Source organism: Miscanthus floridulus, chromosome 1, assembly GCF_019320115.1.
Source record: "Miscanthus floridulus cultivar M001 chromosome 1, ASM1932011v1, whole genome shotgun sequence".
Classification (NCBI taxonomy): domain Eukaryota; kingdom Viridiplantae; phylum Streptophyta; class Magnoliopsida; order Poales; family Poaceae; genus Miscanthus; species Miscanthus floridulus.
This window is the reverse complement of record NC_089580.1, coordinates 177839407-177859911: the sequence shown is the minus strand read 5'-3', so window position 1 is coordinate 177859911 and position 20505 is coordinate 177839407. Positions and strand designations below refer to the sequence as shown.

Here is a 20505-nt window from a genome sequence, read left to right as displayed (position 1 = left end):
TTCTCACCCATGCCACCCCGGCCCTCGATGTCGATCTGCCGCTGCCCCGTCGAGATCTTCACCGCTGCCCCGTGCCACCAGTATTACTGTAGCTGGACCGGGCCACAACAGGCCAAGCAAGGGCCCAAGGCGCACGCGGAACACACGTACCAGTAGCATGTGGTCCAAGTTGCCACGGCCCTCTCTCCCGCGCGCCAAGCCGGGCTATTTGTACCCCCGCCCTTGCGTTACCCAACACGCACTCAACGTCTCCTCCAGTCCTCCGGAAACCTTCAAACGCCCTTGCAGTGAAGGGGACGATCGAATTTGAGCAGAGCCCACAGCGATCGATTAGAGAGAAGCGAGCATCCAAGCAGCTAGCTAGCTAGTTGCGATTTGCGAGAGAGGTCGAGTTTTTTTTGTAAGGGGGTCGGATCGGAAGCAAGCATCCAAGCCTCTATGGCGAGCTCCGATGGTGGTTCCAGCGCCCCCAAGGAGCTGCCGGGCAGCTACGGGCTGCCGCTGGTGGGCGCCGTGCGCGACCGCCTCGACTTCTACTACTTCCAGGGGCAGGACAAGTACTTCGAGTCCCGCGTGGAGCGCTACGGCTCCACCGTGGTGCGCATGAACGTGCCGCCGGGCCCCTTCATGGCGCGCGACCCGCGGGTGGTGGCGGTCCTGGACGCCAAGAGCTTCCCCGTGCTCTTCGACATGGACAAGGTGGAGAAGAAGGACCTGTTCACGGGCACCTACATGCCCTCCACCTCCCTCACCGGCGGCTACCGGGTCTGCTCCTACCTCGACCCCTCCGAGCCCACCCACACCAAGGTGAAGCAGATGCTATTCTCCCTCCTGCTCTCCCGCAAGGACGACGTCATCCCGGCCTTCCGCTCCAACTTCTCCGCGCTGCTCGCCACCGTCGAGTCGGAGCTCGCCAAGGGCGGCAAGGCCGAGTTCAACAAGCTCAACGACGTCACCTCCTTCGACTTCATCGGCGAGGCCTACTTCGGCGTGCGGCCCTCGGCGACGGACCTCGGCAGCGGCGGGCCGACCAAGGCGGCCAAGTGGCTCATCTGGCAGCTCCACCCGCTCGTCACGCTCGGCCTCCCCATGGTGCTCGAGGAGCCGCTGCTGCACACGTTCCACCTCCCTCCCTTCCTCGTCAAGGGCGACTACAGGGCGCTGTACAAGTACTTCTCCACGGCGGCGAAGCAGGCGCTGGACACCGCCGAGGGACTGGGCCTGTCGCGCGAGGAGGCCTGCCACAACCTGCTCTTCGCCACCACCTTCAACAGCTACGGCGGGCTCAAGGTGCTGTTCCCGGGCCTCCTGGCCAACGTCGCCAGCGCCGGCGAGAAGCTCCACGAGCGGCTGGTGGCCGAGATCCGCGGCGCCGTGGCCGAGGCCGGCGGCAAGGTCACCCTCGCGGCGGTGGAGAAGATGGAGCTGGCCAAGTCCGTGGTGTGGGAGTCGCTGCGCCTGGACCCGCCCGTCAAGTTCCAGTACGGGCACGCCAAGAAGGACCTGCAGATCGAGAGCCACGACGCCGTGTTCCAGGTGAAGAAGGGCGAGATGCTGTTCGGCTACCAGCCGTGCGCCACCAGGGACCCCCGCGTGTTCGGTGACACGGCCAAGGAGTTCGTGCCCGACCGGTTCGTCGGCGAGGAGGGCAGCAAGCTGCTGCAGTACGTGTACTGGTCCAACGGCCGCGAGACCGAGAACCCAAGCGTCGACAACAAGCAGTGCCCCGGCAAGAACTTTGTGGTGCTCGTCGGCAGGCTCTTCCTCGTCGAGCTCTTCCTCCGTTACGATACCTTCACCGCCGAGGTCGGCACGGAGCTGCTCGGCACAAGTGTCGTCTTCACCGGCGTGACGAAAGCTACCACCGGTCCGGGCAGCGAGTAAGCGTCATTGGTTGGATATGATTGGAGGGTCCCATTTCCTATTATATTTCGTTCCCTTTTTCCGCTTGTAAGCCTGTTCGTTTCGGCTCAAACAATCGTGGATTATTATTGTTGGCCTATTTGATGTGAGAGAAAAATATTATTCTAATTTATACTCCACGATCGTTTACGACCAAACGAACTGGCCGAATATTTCTCTCTCCTCTTCACGTACGTGTGATTGGAGGCGTTTGACGCTTTTGTAATGCATGTTGGCATGTTGCATAAATTTGCTCCAAAAATCTTATCTTTCACAAAGAAATCTAGGCCACAAGCAGGCACATTATTCTAGCATATCAACAGTAGGTACATACGCTGCACGAATCGACGACCTAATCTCTTAGCAGCCCTGCCTTGCATACTATTCAAGCCCGTTTAGAAATGACGCTCTTTACCACGTTGACGACAACACGACGATCTAGATCTTTACCGTTTGCATACTGCCTTCTGTCCGACCTACGTGGGCTTCAGGGAAATGACGCTCTTTACCATGCACGAACTGTGCATGCACGAGGTTTCGTGGAAATTGGATCCGCCAGGGCTCTGCAAGTGCAAACACCTAAGTCTAAGTGCACGTCCATACGCACGTGGGTGCACCTTAACAAATGTCTAAGGGCCTGTTTAGTCCCCTGGCTAAAGTTTAGCTATTAAAACTAATGATTAAATTTTAGTCACCCTTGTTTGGTTCTAGGAACTAAAGGCCGCTAAAGCAGTTCAACAAAGACCACACTATCCTTAATGAATGCACAAATCAGAGTGGGGGACCAACAATAATGAGGGACGGCCATTGTCCACTGGGCACTTTAACCCACTTTTAGCTACTCATGAGTGACTAATGTGATTAAACTACTTTAGTCCATTTTTAGTCAGTTTGTTTGGTAGCTTAGTAGCTAAAGTGACTCAAGTTTAGTAGCTAAACTTTAGCAGGAGCCACCAAACAGGCCCTAAGATTAAGATCTACCCTTGCATGTACAGATGTACATGTACTTTACCGCTGATAACATGTGTAAGACCCCAACTGATAATTTTAAAATAAAAAAATCAATAGCTGGTTGAAGCGTCCATATCGTCTATCATAAAGCTCACTCGACCTCAAGTCCTATACATATTGATTTTGTTTAATTTAAATTCCATATAAACGGAAACATCGACAAACACATATGCACACTCACCTCTACGACGCATGCATGTAAATATTCTACTCTGACTAGCGCATCTCTAAAAACTCAACCAATATTTATCAAAATTAACGAAATCACCAATGTGTTCTCGTTAAATAATGGTGTCACTAATTTTTCAAAAAAAATCTGATTACGTATACGCTTGTACTGAGAAATGAGGTTTAAGCGGTTAATGAGTACTTGCCTTTCAACGTGATGGGCCATTCTCAATGAAGCATTTCATATCGTTATTTTCAAGACTATCACGTTCATATAAAATCAAATGAAACATGGATGAAAATATTATACATTGTCAACGTATACTTTCGTTCTAGTGTTTTATAGACATTTAATTTCATGATACATATAGAGTTGGTAATTGTGCTAAGAGAGATAAGACTCACTTCTTCTTTCTCATATTAAAAATACCGTGGGGACTTCGTTTCTTATGCAGGAAACGATAACGATCTCTTCGCGTTTTCTTCTCTTTCTTCATTAAGTTGTTTGACACCTCAGAGTTTTGCTTATGTGGCAATGTAATTAATTCTATGAAAACTATATCCTAGTCACTGAGTTGGGACTGGCCTTATAAAGCTCACTTGACCTCAGGAGTCCTATACATATTGATTTTGTTTAGTTTACATTTTAATAAATGAAAATGTCCACAAACACACATGCACACTCACCTCTACGACGCACACATGTAAACACTACTCCGACTATCATCTCTAAAATCAAACCAATATTTATCGACATTAATTGACAAAATCACCACATGTGTTCTCGTTAAATAATGGTGTCATTATTTAAAAAAATAGATCTAATTATGTATACGCTGAGGTTTAAGTGGTTAATAGGTACTTGCCTTTCGACTTGTTGGGCCATTCTCGTTGGAGAATTTTATGACGTCTTCAAGACTATCACATTCGGATGAAATCTCCATTCTCAGTGCGTAAGTTTCATTCTAGTGTTTTATAGACATCTAATTTTATGATATACATAGAGTTGGTAATTGCGCCAAGAGAGAAAACTCACTTCTTCTTTCTCATATTAAAAATAATGTTATAATATTAAAAATGTTATGTGACAGTTTATTAAAAACAAAGAGCAGACATCGATGAAGTAAGGTGATCTTATAAAATTGATGCAATGAAGTAAGGCAAAGTACTGAAAAAATTAAAATGACAGAGGAGCAAGCTAAAACCTGTGTTGATGATCGACAACGCAGAAGCTTGAAATTGAATAATGTAACGGCTCTTCTAGCACAGCTTGTGGCAACTAGTGTGTTGCAAGTTGCTACTAAAATTTGCCGCTTTTAACTCTACCGTAATCCACAAGCTACTCGTCTACTCCATATGCCTTTTTCTAACTTTTGTTTCCAACACTCAAGCGTGCGTGGTCAAACTTTCTGATATGTTGCCTCCATCCAAAAAGAAATATAGTCCTAAATTCATAAATGCTTTTTACAAAACAAAAGCATCAGTTACTTTCATTTTTTTTCTCGAAAATGCAAAAGGTTTATACGTTAGTGGCCCTGTTCAGGGGCAGAGCTACAGGGTGGTCCCTGTGGGCCGCGGACCACCCTGTAGATTTGGCCCAAAGTGTAATATCCCTCGGTATTTTGGCCCAAAGACTATTCGCCTGTGCTGCCGATCGAACCTGGTGGAAGACTCGAAGCGACGTCCGCAACGCAAGACCGTGACCTGCCCCTTGGTTTCTGACTCCAACCGCTCGACTCGACGGACTGCAGCGTTGCAGTTGCAGCAGCGGAGCGCCGGAGCGGCCGCCGCCCGCCGGCCAGATGTCGGAGTCAGAGGCTAGCAACACACTTCAGTACCTGTATGTTGATCCTGATATCCTTTCTTTATCAAAGTTCTATCACGTCTCTCTCTGTATCAAGTGATTAAGCCCTAAACTGCTAAACAGGAGACAATCAACGATCTAGTGATCTGCAGTTCAACTTCAATTCACGGCACATCCCAGTTTGGAGTTCGCCACTGCCGCGGTATGCAGAAATAATTTAGTTTCTATTTCATCGCAATTTTAAAATTTTATTGTAGCACTGAAATGATTTAAATATTTAATTAAAACATTGTATCATTGGACATTGGGATTATTTATTTCTCTTTCAGATTTGTAAAGATTGGTGATATTGTCTCTCTTTTTCAGAAATATGAATCAAAGAAAAAGGCTTCTTCTCCATCTCCGTTCCTGAAGAACAAATTTGTAATATTTCAATTCTATGTTAAGAAAATTATACTCATCTATTTTATGAACTCTGTATGTCCTTTTATGCTTAATCGCATTTTGTAATTCATATATTTGTGTACTGACGAGTTAAATTTATAATGGTTAAAAAAAATTTAAACAATGGACCACCATAGCTACGAATCCTGGCTACACCACTGGCCCTTTTGCATGTCTTTATATCAAGGTAGGGAAAAAAAATTCATACAACACGTCTTAGCATTGTCCTAGAGGGTCAATAAATTATATATGAACACTCGGATCCTTCTTAGTGTACTTCCATATATGTTTATATAACAAAATATATTATATAACTAATCAACAATATTTACTCCCTTTGTTCTAAAATAGATTAAAACTTAAAAAGGACAGGGATTTCATGTAGTACAATCCTTTGACGTCTCGGCACAAGCACAACAACTAATGATAACTGATAATGTTAAAAGGTAGAAAGTGCAAGACTGTTCACGCAAGCAGAATATAGCAAGCTGCAGCCATACCATACCAAGTGTATGCCGAACTTTTCCCCTGTCAACTTCACGCGTGTACCTCGCGGGACTTTACTTTTAACTATAGTAATAGCTAAGTACAACACGTCACGCCCATCGCCGAAAATCCGGTGCCAGTACCATAGATATCGTGGTAAATAAGCATGTGTTTCGTTCGTCTCCTAAAATTTAGTCACCTAAAAAGTCACCTAAAACAGCTCCTAAAATTTAGCCACCTCATATTTAATTTGGTGGACTAAAAAAAAGATTAAAAGAGCCCTTTTAATCCCTTTTTATTTAGGGTGTTTGATCCAAAGTAACTACTCCGAGCACTTTTTAGTCCCATTTGGAGTAAAAGATACAACAGTCTGACTAAAAGATGAGCTTTAGTCTCATTTAACAACACTTGGGTAATTAGTTGGCTAATGCACTTTTTAGTCCCATTTAGTCATAGGCCCGGTTTGGTTTCACGTGACTAAAATTTAGCTAATAAAATCAATGACTAAACTTTAGTCATCCCTGTTTGGTTCCAGTCACTAAGGCCCTGTTCGCTTGAACTTATCAGTCGTACTGTTTCAACGAAATAACAGTGTTTTTCTCTCACAACAAATCAGCATCAGCATCAGCCGTTTTTTCAACCAACCGAACAAGATGTAAAAGTGACTAAAGGCCATTAAAACAGTTCAACAAAGATCAAACTACCCCTAATGAATGCCCAAATCAGGATGGGAGACTAGCAATAATGAGGGGCAACCCTTATCCACCGGGCACTTTAGCATACTTTTAGCTACTCTTTGGTGACTAATGTGACTAAACTACTTTATTCTCTTTTTAGTCAGTTTGTCTGACAGTTTAGTAGCTAAAGTGACTAAAGTTTAGTAGCTAAATTTTAGTAGTGGTAACCAAACATGCCCACAGTGTTTGGATAAAAGTGACTAAATGAGATTAAATGAGACTAGATTTAGGAGGCGATGAGTGAACCAAACACCCCCTAAGCCCTTGTTTAATTGCTCCCCTAAAGCTTATTCTGTATCACATTAGATGTTTGGACACATATATAGAATATTAAATATAGACTAAAAAATAACTAATTGCACAGATTGCGACTAATTTGCGAGATGGATTTTTTAAGTCTAATTAGTCCATGATTTGACAATATGGTGCTACAGTAAACGTGTGCTAATGATAGATTAATTAGATTTAATAAATTTGTTTCGTGAATTACTGATGATTTCTGTAATTTATTTTATTATTATTATATAAATACTTGCTTATGATATCTTGATGTGACATTTTAAACTTTACTCATGAATTTAAACGCCACCTAAGTCGCTAGAGCGGTACTAGAGCTCTAGGCAAACTACAATAATCGGAGGTGTTGGTGAGCACGGTGTGACAAATGATGATGCATGCATCACATGGCCGATAGGTGACGGCTTCGTTTATTTTTGTGGGCTCCGTGTATTTCGGTGGTGGCGATGGCAACCTTGTCACCGCCGGTCCTTTGCGATTAGCCAGCCCATGCCGGCACGCCCGTGCCCACCATGCCCTGGTGTGGTGTGGCGAATGGCGGCAGCGGACTGATTGATGCATGCTGTGCTGGAACGGCTGCATCCGCATTGCGTGTTGCGATTGCGACGGGGCCAGCCTTAGCCGGCGTGACAGTATTATTATTGCTAACCAAATATAGTACGTACGTTATATATAATACTAATATACGTAAGCCAAAACAATGATGGGTTTAACTATAGCGTCCTCCAGTCGATCTCGTCGCCGAGCCACTCCTCCCTACCAAACAAAATTGTCTGGAAATTTGATGAAGGTATCTAACCATGCATCACCCTATTCGCTTATACTAAAATTTGGCTTATGCTGATATTTATACTGAAATATTGGTCACGTTCGCTTCGCCGGAAAAACAAGTCAAAACATTGTTCCAACTGATTTGTTGGGAGAAAAAAATACTGTTCCAACTAAAAAAACAAACTAAAAGTACAGGTCGGAAGACAAGCGAGCATGACACTGTAGCATTAGATGGAAAAAAACACTGTGGCATTAGATGGAGCGATGCAGAGGCCAGGGTCACGCCTCACGGATAGGAGTGGGTGGGGCTACCTGCTCTCCTCAGTCACACGCATAGAGAGACGCGCACACTGATCTAGCCGTTCGCTTTTCGTAGCCCACCACTGCACTGCAGCAGTGCGGCACTGTCCCGTTGGTAGCAGGCTAGCCGCCAAGATCTTCCGATCGAGCCCGTAGCGCACTTGATTGAGGTGTGGGTTCGATCGGATACTCGTACGGAGTTCGATCTGCGGCTGCGCCAACACCACGATGATCGAGGATTCCTTTTCTTTTTTTGTGTGTGTATTTCAATCCCTGACGATTTGCAGTTGGGCGAGACATGCGTGTCAGTTTGGTGCACTGTATCAATTATTAATTTTCATCAGCCTGTCGTGTGTGCTTTTGTGCTTACTGTATGTTTAACTGTTAGGTTTGGAGTACTTCTGCGCGTGTCCGTCAATTTTGTTATTTAGAAAATAAAAATACTACACAGTGATATGGGCCGTTATCTTGGTTGGGCTGTTGATGGGTCTCTATGGAGCCTCCGTCCGTCCGTGCAATTTCCTTCTCCTGCGCGGCGGCTGCGCATGCATTCGGCGATGGGCGAACCAACCCAACGGCATTACGGCAGCTGCGAAGGGCCCATACGGATGGAACCCAATTAATCGGCCGGACGCTAATCTAGCTCCTTTCATCAGGAAACGGAAGGACTGGGTTTAGGCAACAAAGAGATACACATACATCATCAAAAATAGTGATATGGTATAGAAATTATGAGAAGATAGAGGATGAGTTTCATGCAGACGAAACCGTACGCGTATTGTTCCCAACGAATTGAAAACTAAGCGAAACTTCATCGAAAGTGTTTATTTTTTTTCATCCCCACGTGCTGAAAACTGAATAAAACTCCACAGGAAACATTTCATTTCGTAACATCATGCCACGTTAAAATACGTATTATGGAGCATGCTTCGTTTCATCATCCACACCTCACTCTTCGAAAAAATGCAGGAAACTTAGCACTAATAATAGCTTTAGTAGATAAAAAATCATTTTCTCTCTTGGATAACCCTTTTGCCACATCATCAAATTGTACAACCTAATTAATGCAATAAACTATTGTAGCCAACATTGTTGGGCTGCCCTTATTACTTGTATTCGTGTTCCTCCATTTTGTAATGAAAAAAGTTCATTTTACCTCCCTCAACAATTAAAACAGTCTAATTTTTCTTCTCGAACTTTAAATCCAGACTTTTGTAACAAGCCTTCAAAACCGTACATCCTACGACGCTCAACTACCAAAACCTTTAAGTTAACCCCCTAACTCAGTTTAAAGTGGTTTCCAAACTGGCCTCATCTTTTTTTTAGTTAAACAACAACCCGACAAATACTAGATAACGTTTATAAATCACGAAAAATGACTCTAAGCTTCTAAAGTTTCCAAGAAAAATACTAGAAACAGGGTGAGACATGACAAACCCAAATACAATATTTTGAGCTCGCAAAAAAATCCTTTAGAAGCTTTAAAGATTATATTTAGCTATAAAAAATGGGAAAATGTACAAATTTTCTATAAAAACTTACAAAACATTATAACTAATGTATAAACTACTTTTTAAAATTTTCCACAACAAAAAAAATGAGATGCGACCAACATGAGGACAACGCTGAATGTGTTCATACTATGCATTTATGCTGGTTGCATGTCATGTATTTGTTTTTAATTTTTTTTAAAACTGTGTTTAGACATCTATTAGAATGTTTTGGGTATTTTACAATTTTCTATATTTTTCTCATTTTCCTAGAGGTAAATATAATTTTTGAAGCTTTTAGAGATATTTTCATGAGATTTAAATATTTTATTTGCATTTATTTAGTCCCAATATTTAAATGTTTTGGAATTTTTAGAAGCTTATAGGCATTTTTATGTGTTTGAAAATTTTATCTAGTGTTTACCAGATTTTTTAAAGAAAAAAAGGATAAAATCACCTCGAAAACGACTTCAAACCGGAGCATGGTAATTTAAATTGTTTTATAAGAATCAAGGGCGTAGAATGTCCATTTGTGAAATTCTAGGAGGGAAATTGTAGTGCAATAATAGTTTGGGGAGGTAAAAGAACGTTTTCTCTTTTGCACCAGATGGCAGCATACGGCCTATTCTCTCGGTTGGTCTATGGATCTCCCTATGGGAGCTTCACCCGTGCTTGCAAGGATGGTCGGCCCAAACACAGCTAACTACTCTCGCATGGGGCATGTGGTCTAGTGGTAGGATAGTCTAGTGGGACGCTAGCCACCAAGGTTCAAACGCTGATGTCGCACCTAGTTTCTTGGTTTTTTTAGAATTTGCATGGTACACGCACGCGTGTGCGTTCGGTGGTACTGCGCGTTTCTCGCGCACTGAACACTAGAGAGCCTTCCAATCTCTTTTTTGCGTGTGTACGAACGCACACGCATATGGTGTGAGTATAGAGTGTGTGGGTTATATACATCCAAGTTGTACCTGATAAAAAAAAACTACTCTCGCTAGCCTCGTTCGGTTCACACGGTTATCCAGGGAGTGATTGAGCGGATCCCTACCATGTCACTCAAACCTCTTGAGGATTGAATACTCTCCTTTTCTTAATCCCTCACTTGAAAAACTGCATTCGGTTTTACCTGCGATTAAGCCAGGGATTGCATGGCGTGGTCATCAACTCAAAGACACACACATGTGCACATGGTGGTGGTAAACACTCCGGACCCAAAGTGCTATTATATAATGTTTAAACATGGAAATGGTTCCTAGATCCAAAACATAAATTACGGTAATACCCAAAGTGCATAAATCCAAAGCATAATTATGTAACCAGTTTGAAAACATAAATATTCTATGTTGCCAAAGCAACAAATAAACAAAACTGACCAGGCTTATTCTCAAAATTCAATAGGTAGCTTATGATGATGCAGGATAAAATAGAATGATAAATCCTTTTGTACTCAGACAATGGCCTTCTATGCCTGTCTAGTAGTTGAGTATTGACCTTGGAGCCTCCTGCAACAAACCAACACGGCCCCGATCGGCTTACCTTAAAAGTCGGCTTGTTCGGGTTTTTTTTCAGCCGGAACAGTGTTTTTGTCTCACAACAATTCAGTTTTGGCTTGTTTTTTCAGCCAATTTCAGCCAAGCAAACGGGGACGTAGTGTTCAATACATGGTTATTCAACAAAACGAGCTATGGAACAGTCAATTACACAAGTAAAATTAATACCACAAAAGTGTCCGGAGATAATTGGAGAAAAAAAAGTACCATTAAACAACCTGAATCAATTCACCGTGTTCTAGCCTTCTAGGCTTCTAGCCATGTCACAACAGGAACTTGCTTTTGTATCAGGCAAATGCCAGTTGGCAAGGAAAGGAAGATCGGAAGAGTACTAGTGTCACACTCAGATTCCATTGTCTAAATTGAAAAGTGAAATAAATAGAGGAAGTACTACAATTCACAAGGAAAATTATGTTAAGACCATACTAAACTCAGAGCCAGTCAGTCAGTTATTTACTAGTATATATATTGACTGTACAAGCGTCCATTCAAAACTCAACAAAAGCTAGTAATTTCTCTGTTTCGAGTATAACTTCACTGAACACACCGCTAATAACTAATTCATAATGATAGTAAGAGCATGCATATGAACTGAAAATGCACTGGTGAATGGTAGACTGGAAGTTAAAAGCTGATGAGTGCAAAGCTAGAAGGACCAATCTTGTAGTTCTTATACAATGGTCAATCTGCAACGCCAAATTGTAATTTTGATAAATAAAATACTCTAATAAACCATAGGGTATTTATTTCTTGTTCATTCAAATAATGCAATAGGAAAAGGAAAACAAATCTCCTGGAACTGGCTTAGACACCACTGCAGCACAATTTATTTTACAGTTAAGGACAGGGATTCATAATGTTTGTGCGCATTCATATATATATATCAAAATTGGTGAGGACACGCATTACTTGTTGGAGCTCAATAGGTGATGCGATGCTATCTTCCATGAAATGTTGAAAGTGTATAAACACTGTGCCTAATAGCCTAAGCAAGTAATCGCAACCAAAGTTGGCTGGCTGATTAGTCGAATAGCTAGTATTGTTGGCAAGACTCCAAAGCTTTTCTTGATTGTTTTCGTAAAAAGGGCGTACCCAGTGCAGAGTGCTCCCGCTCTGTGCGGGGTCTGGAGAAGGGTGTTAGTGGCAAGCCTTATCCTCGCCTGTGCAATGCGAGGAGACCGCGACTCAAACCCGGGACCTTCCGGTCACTGGTGGTAAGACTCTACCGCTTACACCAGGCCCGCCCTTCTTCATAACTAATTATAATCAAGTTTGTAAGCAGCCAAATCTTATCAATTCATATAATTAAAGGATCCATAGGTAACATATAAGAGTGCTGCGGATGGCACCCCACCATTTACGCAAAATCCTCCAGCACACATATTCATACAGAACATAAGGAATCATTATCTTCCCCTCAGAACAGCAACCAAATACCTTCATAATATTATCTATCCTACCAGGCATACTATAAGGGACGATATGGAGATGTAGGAAATGATTGAAGTATTTCAGAGAAAAGTAAAATTTTCTTTTTTTTTTACTGCAGTAGTAAGGCGTGCAAAGATTTAGTACTGCAGAGTATGCATGTCCACCATACTTTGAAGAAAAAAAAAACAGATTGCTAAACTACAGTTGTGCAACAATTTTGAATGCTTATTAAGAAAATACATGATGAATGGAAACACATATGCATCAGTCATCAGATGATCACAATCAACCTTCAGTACCCTGTAAGTGCCATCAGTAGATGTTCTTACTTATGCAACATCATTTAGCAAGTAACGCACCACCACTATCTGGGATCTGAGCAGCCTCTGCATGTGGCACGACCAACCAACACATCTGAACCTAGAAATTGTCCTAGTTGGGTCTCAAACAACCTGAAAAAGATTTGCATGATGAAGATTAATACAAACTTGGCCTGAAAACCAACGAGAATTGCAGATCAGTAAACCAATGTGGAGTGTAGTTGAGCTTCAAAGAAACCAACAGTTTGTATATGATCTGAACAAGTACAACTGAGTTATATATGTAACCAGATCTCAAATGTAGATCAAACAAGTCCCAATTTGGGTACTCCTATTTGGGTGCACGCCCACTCGATAAAATACGTACAACACTTTTCAACAGGTCCCAATTTGCATCGCAAGTACGAGCAAACGGCAGGATTCCTCCGACCCAATTTACTGCCAGCCGTCCAGCGGCCCCAACCCAGGTCGCTAGCTGATGCCGTGATGCAGCTATTGCGCCGCCGCCGCGGCCGGTTGGTGGCTGCCGCACACCCGCGCGCAAGCCGCTGTTCCGCGGTGTCCGCGCCTGGCGCCTCCGCCGGATGCTGCATAACTGGAGCTCGAGGCTCAAGCTGGAACCCATCTCCCTCTACATCCACTACGACGAGCCTGATCTCGCGTCCGCCAGCGACCGGTGAACGGCTTTACCAGAGAAAAGGCTCGTGGACGTCGGAGGGGAAGCGTTCACCGTCGCCGTTGCCGTCGCGGCGGTGGCCGTGCCGGGCCGCCGCGCCGTCGCCTCCTGCACCGTCTCGTGCTCGCGTGCTTTCGTCCAAGCGCCAGACTCCGAGCCGGAGGTCTGACTAGTGGATGCGTTCCGGGCCGTGGGGGAGTGGAAAGTTGGTTCCCAGCCTGTTTATTTTCCCGGCCAGCCCAAACCGAATGCTGATTTCACCGTGGATCTGTTTTTAAATGGGCCGCTCCGATCCACCTGGAACGGGCTCCAGAACGGGCCAATCAGACAGAACCGAACGAGGCCTAATCAGGACACACCATGGGATCCCCTAAAAAAAAGACCATGGGACACGGAGAGAAACTTTTCATTACGCGGCGAAGGATCACTCGTCTCTATCTCTACCTCTGTAATACGTCACTTCAAATTATCCTACAGCCATCAAATAAATCCCACATCTACAGTCACAACCTAAACTACGTCCACCCCATAAAACACACACAGATAAAGATCTCATTAAAAATGTACACACTGGATTAACTTTCACTTATTCTCTCTCCTTACTCAACCACATCCGACGATCCTGCTTCTTTGGATGTGCCTTGCCCCAGCGACCACCCGTGCCCCCGCCTCAGCGACGCGAGACCGCGGCACCCCGACGCGAGATCGCACGCGAAGGACCGATCTAAGCCTCACGCACCCGCGCCGGACGCTAAGCAGCCGCTGATCACGCTCGCCTCCCTACCGCGACACTCCTGCTCGCATTCCGTCGCTCTCTGCCTAGGAGTGCTTACACTGAAGATTCGTCGTCGAAGTGAACGGCGACTGCCCTCCTCCAAGCCCCACTCGCGGTCGCCGGTGCTCTATCCCTGTCGCGGTCGCGCTCGCCATTGTGGAGCGGCCGGCCACCATCGCGTGTCGATGATCCGTCTCCGGTGTCCGACAGCCGGCGCGCGTGCTCCACCATCGCGCACGACATGGCGCCATCGTGCGGCGCGGCACCGACGGGCGGAAGCGCGAGCGGGCTCCGCCGCCAGCACCGTGACTCCTCCGCCTCCCCGTGACCGCGACTTCTCGGATTCCCAATCCCACGCGGGGCGGCTGCATGTCGCTCGTGACCAGTAGAGGCGAGGCCAGTGAGGCTCGCCACCGTCGTGCGAAGACGCATGGACGCCGCCTGCTTGCCATGGACCCGCCGCCGCGCGGGGAGACCGGAGACCCACCACCCCGAGCCGCCGCGCCAGCCCAGCCCCACCGCCTCACTTCCTGCAGGGATCACCTCCACCGTCTTCGACCCATTTTTGCGCTTCGCGCGGTAGCCACGGTGAACGCGTGAGGCGAAATCAGAAGCCACCGTCATCTCTAAGCGTCTCCTGCCATCCATGCGGCGCCCTCATCACCACACCACCACTCAATCGTGCCGAAGCCGTTCGTCTGCTTATCTGTTCTCTTCTGGAAGAGAAGCAGAAGATTGATAGAGCGGAAGAGTATTGCTCTTTCCAATTCGCTACCATCCGCTTTCATCATGGTCATTCCGGTATGCAGATACATATTTGTTCTTATACCATAATAATTGTAGGTATCTTCAGCAATCGTGGCAGTATGTAACTTCGTTGCGGGTTGTTGCTATGTATGTAGTTTCATTCTCTCTGAATGGAGGCAAACGTGAGTAAAATGTGCAACATGCTGGCAGATGATGGCACTGGGCGTGTCGTGTTAATGTGGCCACATACCTGAAAACCAGGCTGGCCATCTAGGACAGGTCATCCTCACTTTACTTGTAACTCTTTATATGTAGCATGTTTTGAAAACTCATCAATAATGCTTTAAAACTCAGCTTCATTTGAGGTTTTGGCATCTTTTTTAGTTGTAGGCAACAATTACCGAGAAAGATTCAAATGAGTTAATGTATGTGACATCAGGTTATGTGTGGCCTTATGTTCTTCGATGAGCATCTCAGTGAGAAAGACCATCCCTGCATTTTAGTAATGTAATTTGTTATTAGTAAATATCATTAGAAAATACTTGCATATTTTTTAAGTCCTGATATATGCAACTTCATTTGTAGAAACAATCAGATGGCATGTTCTGTCTTGTACCTGTATTTGGTACAACAACACTTTAATCATCAAGCAGTGTTCTCCATCAAGTTGTTTCCCTTGATTGAATATTGTGCACACATCGTCTACAGTGCAAGGTTAGATATATATCCCAGAAATCGATTGGATGCTGATGATACTTGGCTGGCAAGATTATGCAAGGTCGCAAATTGTGTTTGTTCTTCTTACAATTGTTTCTGTTGCATACAATATACTAAATGAAAAATGGGACAATTTACTGAGTTGCTGCAGCATCTTTGTGATGTGTTTTCCTTGTGTTTGTCAATGTTTGCAAACCTGACTTAGCTAACAATGTGACTCTGTTTTTTATATTTTTTACAAATTTTATTTATCTTGTTTTGTATTTTATCGTAGCATTAGCACGGGCATACACTCCACGTGGAACGACGCATGGGTGTGGCTCGGCACCTTCGGCAGGCGGCGGGGGTGCGGCGCGCGGACAAGGAGATCTTCGTGTTGGTGGAGCCCGCGATGCCGGTGCAGCTACACGGAGGGGACGCCGTGCCCGGGGACTCGCCAGGACAATGGTGCACTGGTCGAATGTTGTCGTTGCGTTAGCACAGGCACTATACTAGTTATATTAGGCCACGAAGGATCACTTATCATATTATTACGAGTACCACGAAGGATCACTTATCATGTCATTATAAGCACACTGTGAACATTGATAGAGGAGCTCAGAACGTCGTTCTTACTTATGTCTAAATTATAACAAACAAGATAACACCTACTCCCTCCGTAAAAAAAATGTAATCCTAGCTTTGAATCTGGACATGACACGTATCCAGATTCAAAGCTATGGATTGTGTTTGTTTGGACGGAGGAAGTACTATCTTTCACCTTGCTAGCTCGCGGCCCGCCAGAGGCCTAAAGCTTGGTGGCGACCTTCACAATGATTCAATGATGGAGGCTGCCTTGTCAAGTACGCCTCTTGGTCGACCAACAAGTCGTTGCCGCCTGCCCCGCCCTTGCCGCCTTGCGTGCTCTCGGTGGCGGTGGGCACTCGAACGCAAGAACCTTGCTAGGCTCATGAGCAAGCTCCGCCGACGGTCAATGCCACGATACCGGGTTCCTCAAGATAGGCACTCTTTGGATTGGCCCCGCCGTCATCTTGTATCTCTGCATATCAGCCCATGCACCGAACAAGAGCAGGCTGCTCTTGCGGTCGGCGTAAGGCGTGAGACAATAGGAGAACTTCGGTATCACCAGCTGCGACACCATCGACAGAACCCATCCCCAGGATGCTGGAGGTGCCGAGGAGGTTGCCGTCGGTGAGCGCGCCGCAGCCAAAGCCTAAGCTCAGGGAGACCTGCTGGTCCTTGTCGCCGAAAGTGAATGCTTCATAGGCAAGGACGCCAACCGCCTCCACGCTGACGTACTGGTAGTCGTACCGGCACGTCTTGAACATCAGATGGGGCACTAGTATTAAATTTTCAAAGTTTATTTGAATTTTTAAAATGGAAATTTCACATTTATAGGGGGATGTGCCCCTGCTCGCCCCCCTTGTCTCCGCCCTCGCCGGTGGCGGCAGCAGTGCCCCCCCCCCCACACCCCACACACACACACCCCACGGCGACGCCGCCTGGATCGCGATGACTAGGAAGAGGAACATAATGACGATGAACGACGCCATGTAAACTGACATGGCCACTTGTGCTACTGAAACTGAAGCTTATTGCAAGCATTAGAATTAGATTACCTGCTGGGTACGGCCTACGAGTAAATGGATGCACACCAGTGGCGTTTATTTTATTGTTGAGTCAACGCTCAACGAAGGGAGCACGGCCCATGCACTACTGGATTTAGGTTCTTTGCCGAGTGCCTGAGGCACTCGGCAAAGCCGTTGCCGAGTGCGGCACTCGGCAAATAACACAAGGCAAAAAATTGATCGGCAAAGTCTTCTTTGCCGAGTGTCTTTTATCGGGCACTCGGCAAAGAAAAGCGACCGTCACGGCGTCAGTCCCGTTGATGGTGACTTTGTCGAGTGCCAACCCTGCAGGCACTCGGCAAAGATTTTTTATTTTTTTTAAATTTCTTTGCCGAGTGTCAACCCTTCGGGCACTCGACAACTAGTTTTTATTTCTTTTTACAAAATTTCTTTGCCGAGTGCCAACATTCAGGCACTCGGCAAAGATTTTTATTTTTTTTAAAAAAATATCTTTGCCGAGTGCCCTGCAAAGATTTTTTTTTAAAAAAAATTCTTTGCCGAGTGCCATCTGTACGGCACTCGGCAAAGATTTTTATTTTATTTTTTAAAATTTTCTTTGTCGAGTGCCCTCTGTACGGCAACTCGGCAAAAATTTTTATTTTTATTTTTTAAAATTTCTTTGTCGAGTGTCCTCTGTACGGCACTCGGCAAATATTTTTTATTTTTTTTTAATTCTTTGCCGAGTGCCATCTGTCCGGCACTCAGCAAAGTTTAAATTTTTTTTAATTCTTTGCCGAGTGCCCTCTGTCCGACACTCGGCAAAGTTTGAATTTTTTTTATTTTTTAAATTTCTTTGCCGAGTGCCATGGTCACAGCACTCGGCAAAGCTGGAAAAATGGGTTTCAAACCCATTTTTCCAGCTTTACCGAGTGCTGTGACCATTGCACTCGGCAAAGGGGTCCTTTGCCGAGTGCAACACTCGGCAAAGTGACCAAAAACTGTAATTTTTAATTTTTTTTTACATTCTATCATGACAAATAAATTCATGCAAACATCCATCACATATATATATCTCATCCATCACATATATATCTCATTCATCCGCACATATCACATCCATCACAATATATATCACATATATAATAATAAGTGCTCAAGTCCATCCAAATAAATTCACAAGTCCATCAAAGTCCACAAGTACATCAGAAGTATATCACAAAGTGAACAACAAATGAAAAAATACAACGTGCACTCATCTCGGCAAAGGGGACTGTGGTGAAGGCCTAGCTCTATCATTCGGAGGTGCATGAGGTGAATTATTCGAGCCACCGTCAGATGGAGACTGCACAAAGGAGAAAAGATTGCATGTGAGACAAGATTATTTGGATAGCTAGTCTAAGAAGGTAGAGGCCATACAAGCAAAGCACAAGCGAAAGTAAAAAACTTTCATACTCACAGGAATAGCTGTAGCTACAGGATGTGGATGTGGAGGTGGAACCAACAGCCCAGGTGGCAGAGAGAAGCCCACGCGTTGCCCAAGTCCTTGTAGGAACTCCGTAATGTCCATCAGCCTCTGCGCCTGGGCCTGTCGCTCGGCCTGCTCGGCCTCTCGCTCGGCCCGCTCGGCCTCTAGCTGGGCCACCATCCTCTGGTGCCCGGCCTCTAGCTCCAGATATTGCCTCATTTCTTGTTCTAGCCAGGCCTGCAATATTTCACTCCAATGTTTCAGTAATGCAAAGCTAATTAAGGTGTGTAAAGATCAATGTGTGACGAGTAAAACAGAAATAACCTCAAGTGCGTCGACCCGGTGCTGTGCAGTGGTCGGCCGTGTGCGAATGGTCAGGCTCTCGCTCATGCTCCGTGCTCGGATCTAGGAGAGAGAGGGAGTAGAGACCGTGTCGATGACGCCGTCGCCAAACCAGAACCGCCAATGCTTCTTGCCTTGCCCCGCTCTCATGACGACCTCTCCATCAAAGTCCTGGGTGCTCGGATCGTGGTCTGGCCCATGGAGCGACCTCGCCACCTCAGTGTACTCACTAATGCAGGAGTGGACGCTCGGGTTCGTGTATGCCTCGGGCAGGTCCTCTAGGTTGAAGGAGACGTCGGACGTCGCCTTGCCCTTGTGGGCCATACACCATGTCTGGAAGTTCGAGCAAGCCTGACCACTTGTGACGTCGACTGGGAGAAAGACAGCACGATGATTAGAAATCAGGCAGAACTGAGCGTCACAATAGATAAATGAATTCGCGTACCCATGCTTGTTTGTATCCGATGAGGTTGCGGCTGCCTTGATGGTGTGATGGACCTTGCATCTGCAAATGACGGTCCCGGGCATCCCTATGCATCTTGAGGTAGTCCTCCGTGAACCACCTGTCCATCATCATCGCCCAGCACTCGGGATACGCTTGGCACCACCAGGGAATCATCTACACGTTATCAAGTATTAGACATATAAGAAGATCAAATTAAACCAACTTAATCTCAAAACGAATCAATATTGATGTTCTTCATTTACCTCAAGGTACTGCTCCCGGGTCAGCTGCATCTCTCTTGCGTCTTTCTTGGTTTTCCTCTCTCCAAGCTTCGACACGTAGTAGGTTACGATGGCCTGGATGCGCACCTCGTGATGCATGTCGAAGACGAGTTTTTTACAGGCTTTGGTAGTCACCTGCTCCACCCTGGCCTCAAATCCCTCCTCGCATCTGTAATAAGTCTGCATACAAAAACGATGTATACATTCATTATTTCAAGAAAAGTCCAATGAATACGACGTATTGAGCAATGTTGTGCGAGAAAAACTTACCCAAAGCTCTGCCTTCACCCGCACCGTCTTGTTGGGGTACTCCGCATCGGTGGTGACGGCGTAGTGGTCAAACGAGTAGGCCAGCTCTGTCTTCGATGCATACGTGACAATGCCGGGGAAGTGTTGCCTGCACAAAAGACCCAGGATGCTGTTGACTAGTCGTGCGTTACCACCCGACACAACCACCCAGTTCCTGCACAAGTGATTAAGAAAAATTATTAGTTTTTTTCATCATATCATATGAAGTAGTGGTGATAACATATAAAGTTACTTACTTTTGCCCTTCAGGGCGAATCACTGGGCGTTGGTGAGGAAGCATAACCTGTGGGAGGCTCGCGGGACCTCGCAAGTAGACACTCGAAGATATCACATGTAGAGATGTCCTGGTTTGTAAGCATCGTACATAACAACGTGCACGAAAACTTCTGAAATTTTTATCATAGCATCCACATATGATATCATGACATCTCAACAAGTTTCATGATTTTCGGACTTCGTTTGTTTTTTATAG

At 45.4% G+C, this 20505-nt stretch overlaps 1 protein-coding gene across 1 annotated transcript; it reads left to right on the top strand.

The window, feature by feature from the left end:
* Positions 1 to 234: 234 nt before the first annotated feature.
* LOC136503544 (allene oxide synthase 2-like) lies at positions 235 to 2152 on the top strand. Its single transcript, XM_066498587.1, has one exon. It carries the CDS (start codon positions 439 to 441, stop codon positions 1882 to 1884), a length of 1446 nt encoding a protein of 481 aa, XP_066354684.1. The 5' UTR covers positions 235 to 438; the 3' UTR covers positions 1885 to 2152.
* The last annotated feature ends 18353 nt before the right edge of the window (positions 2153 to 20505 follow it).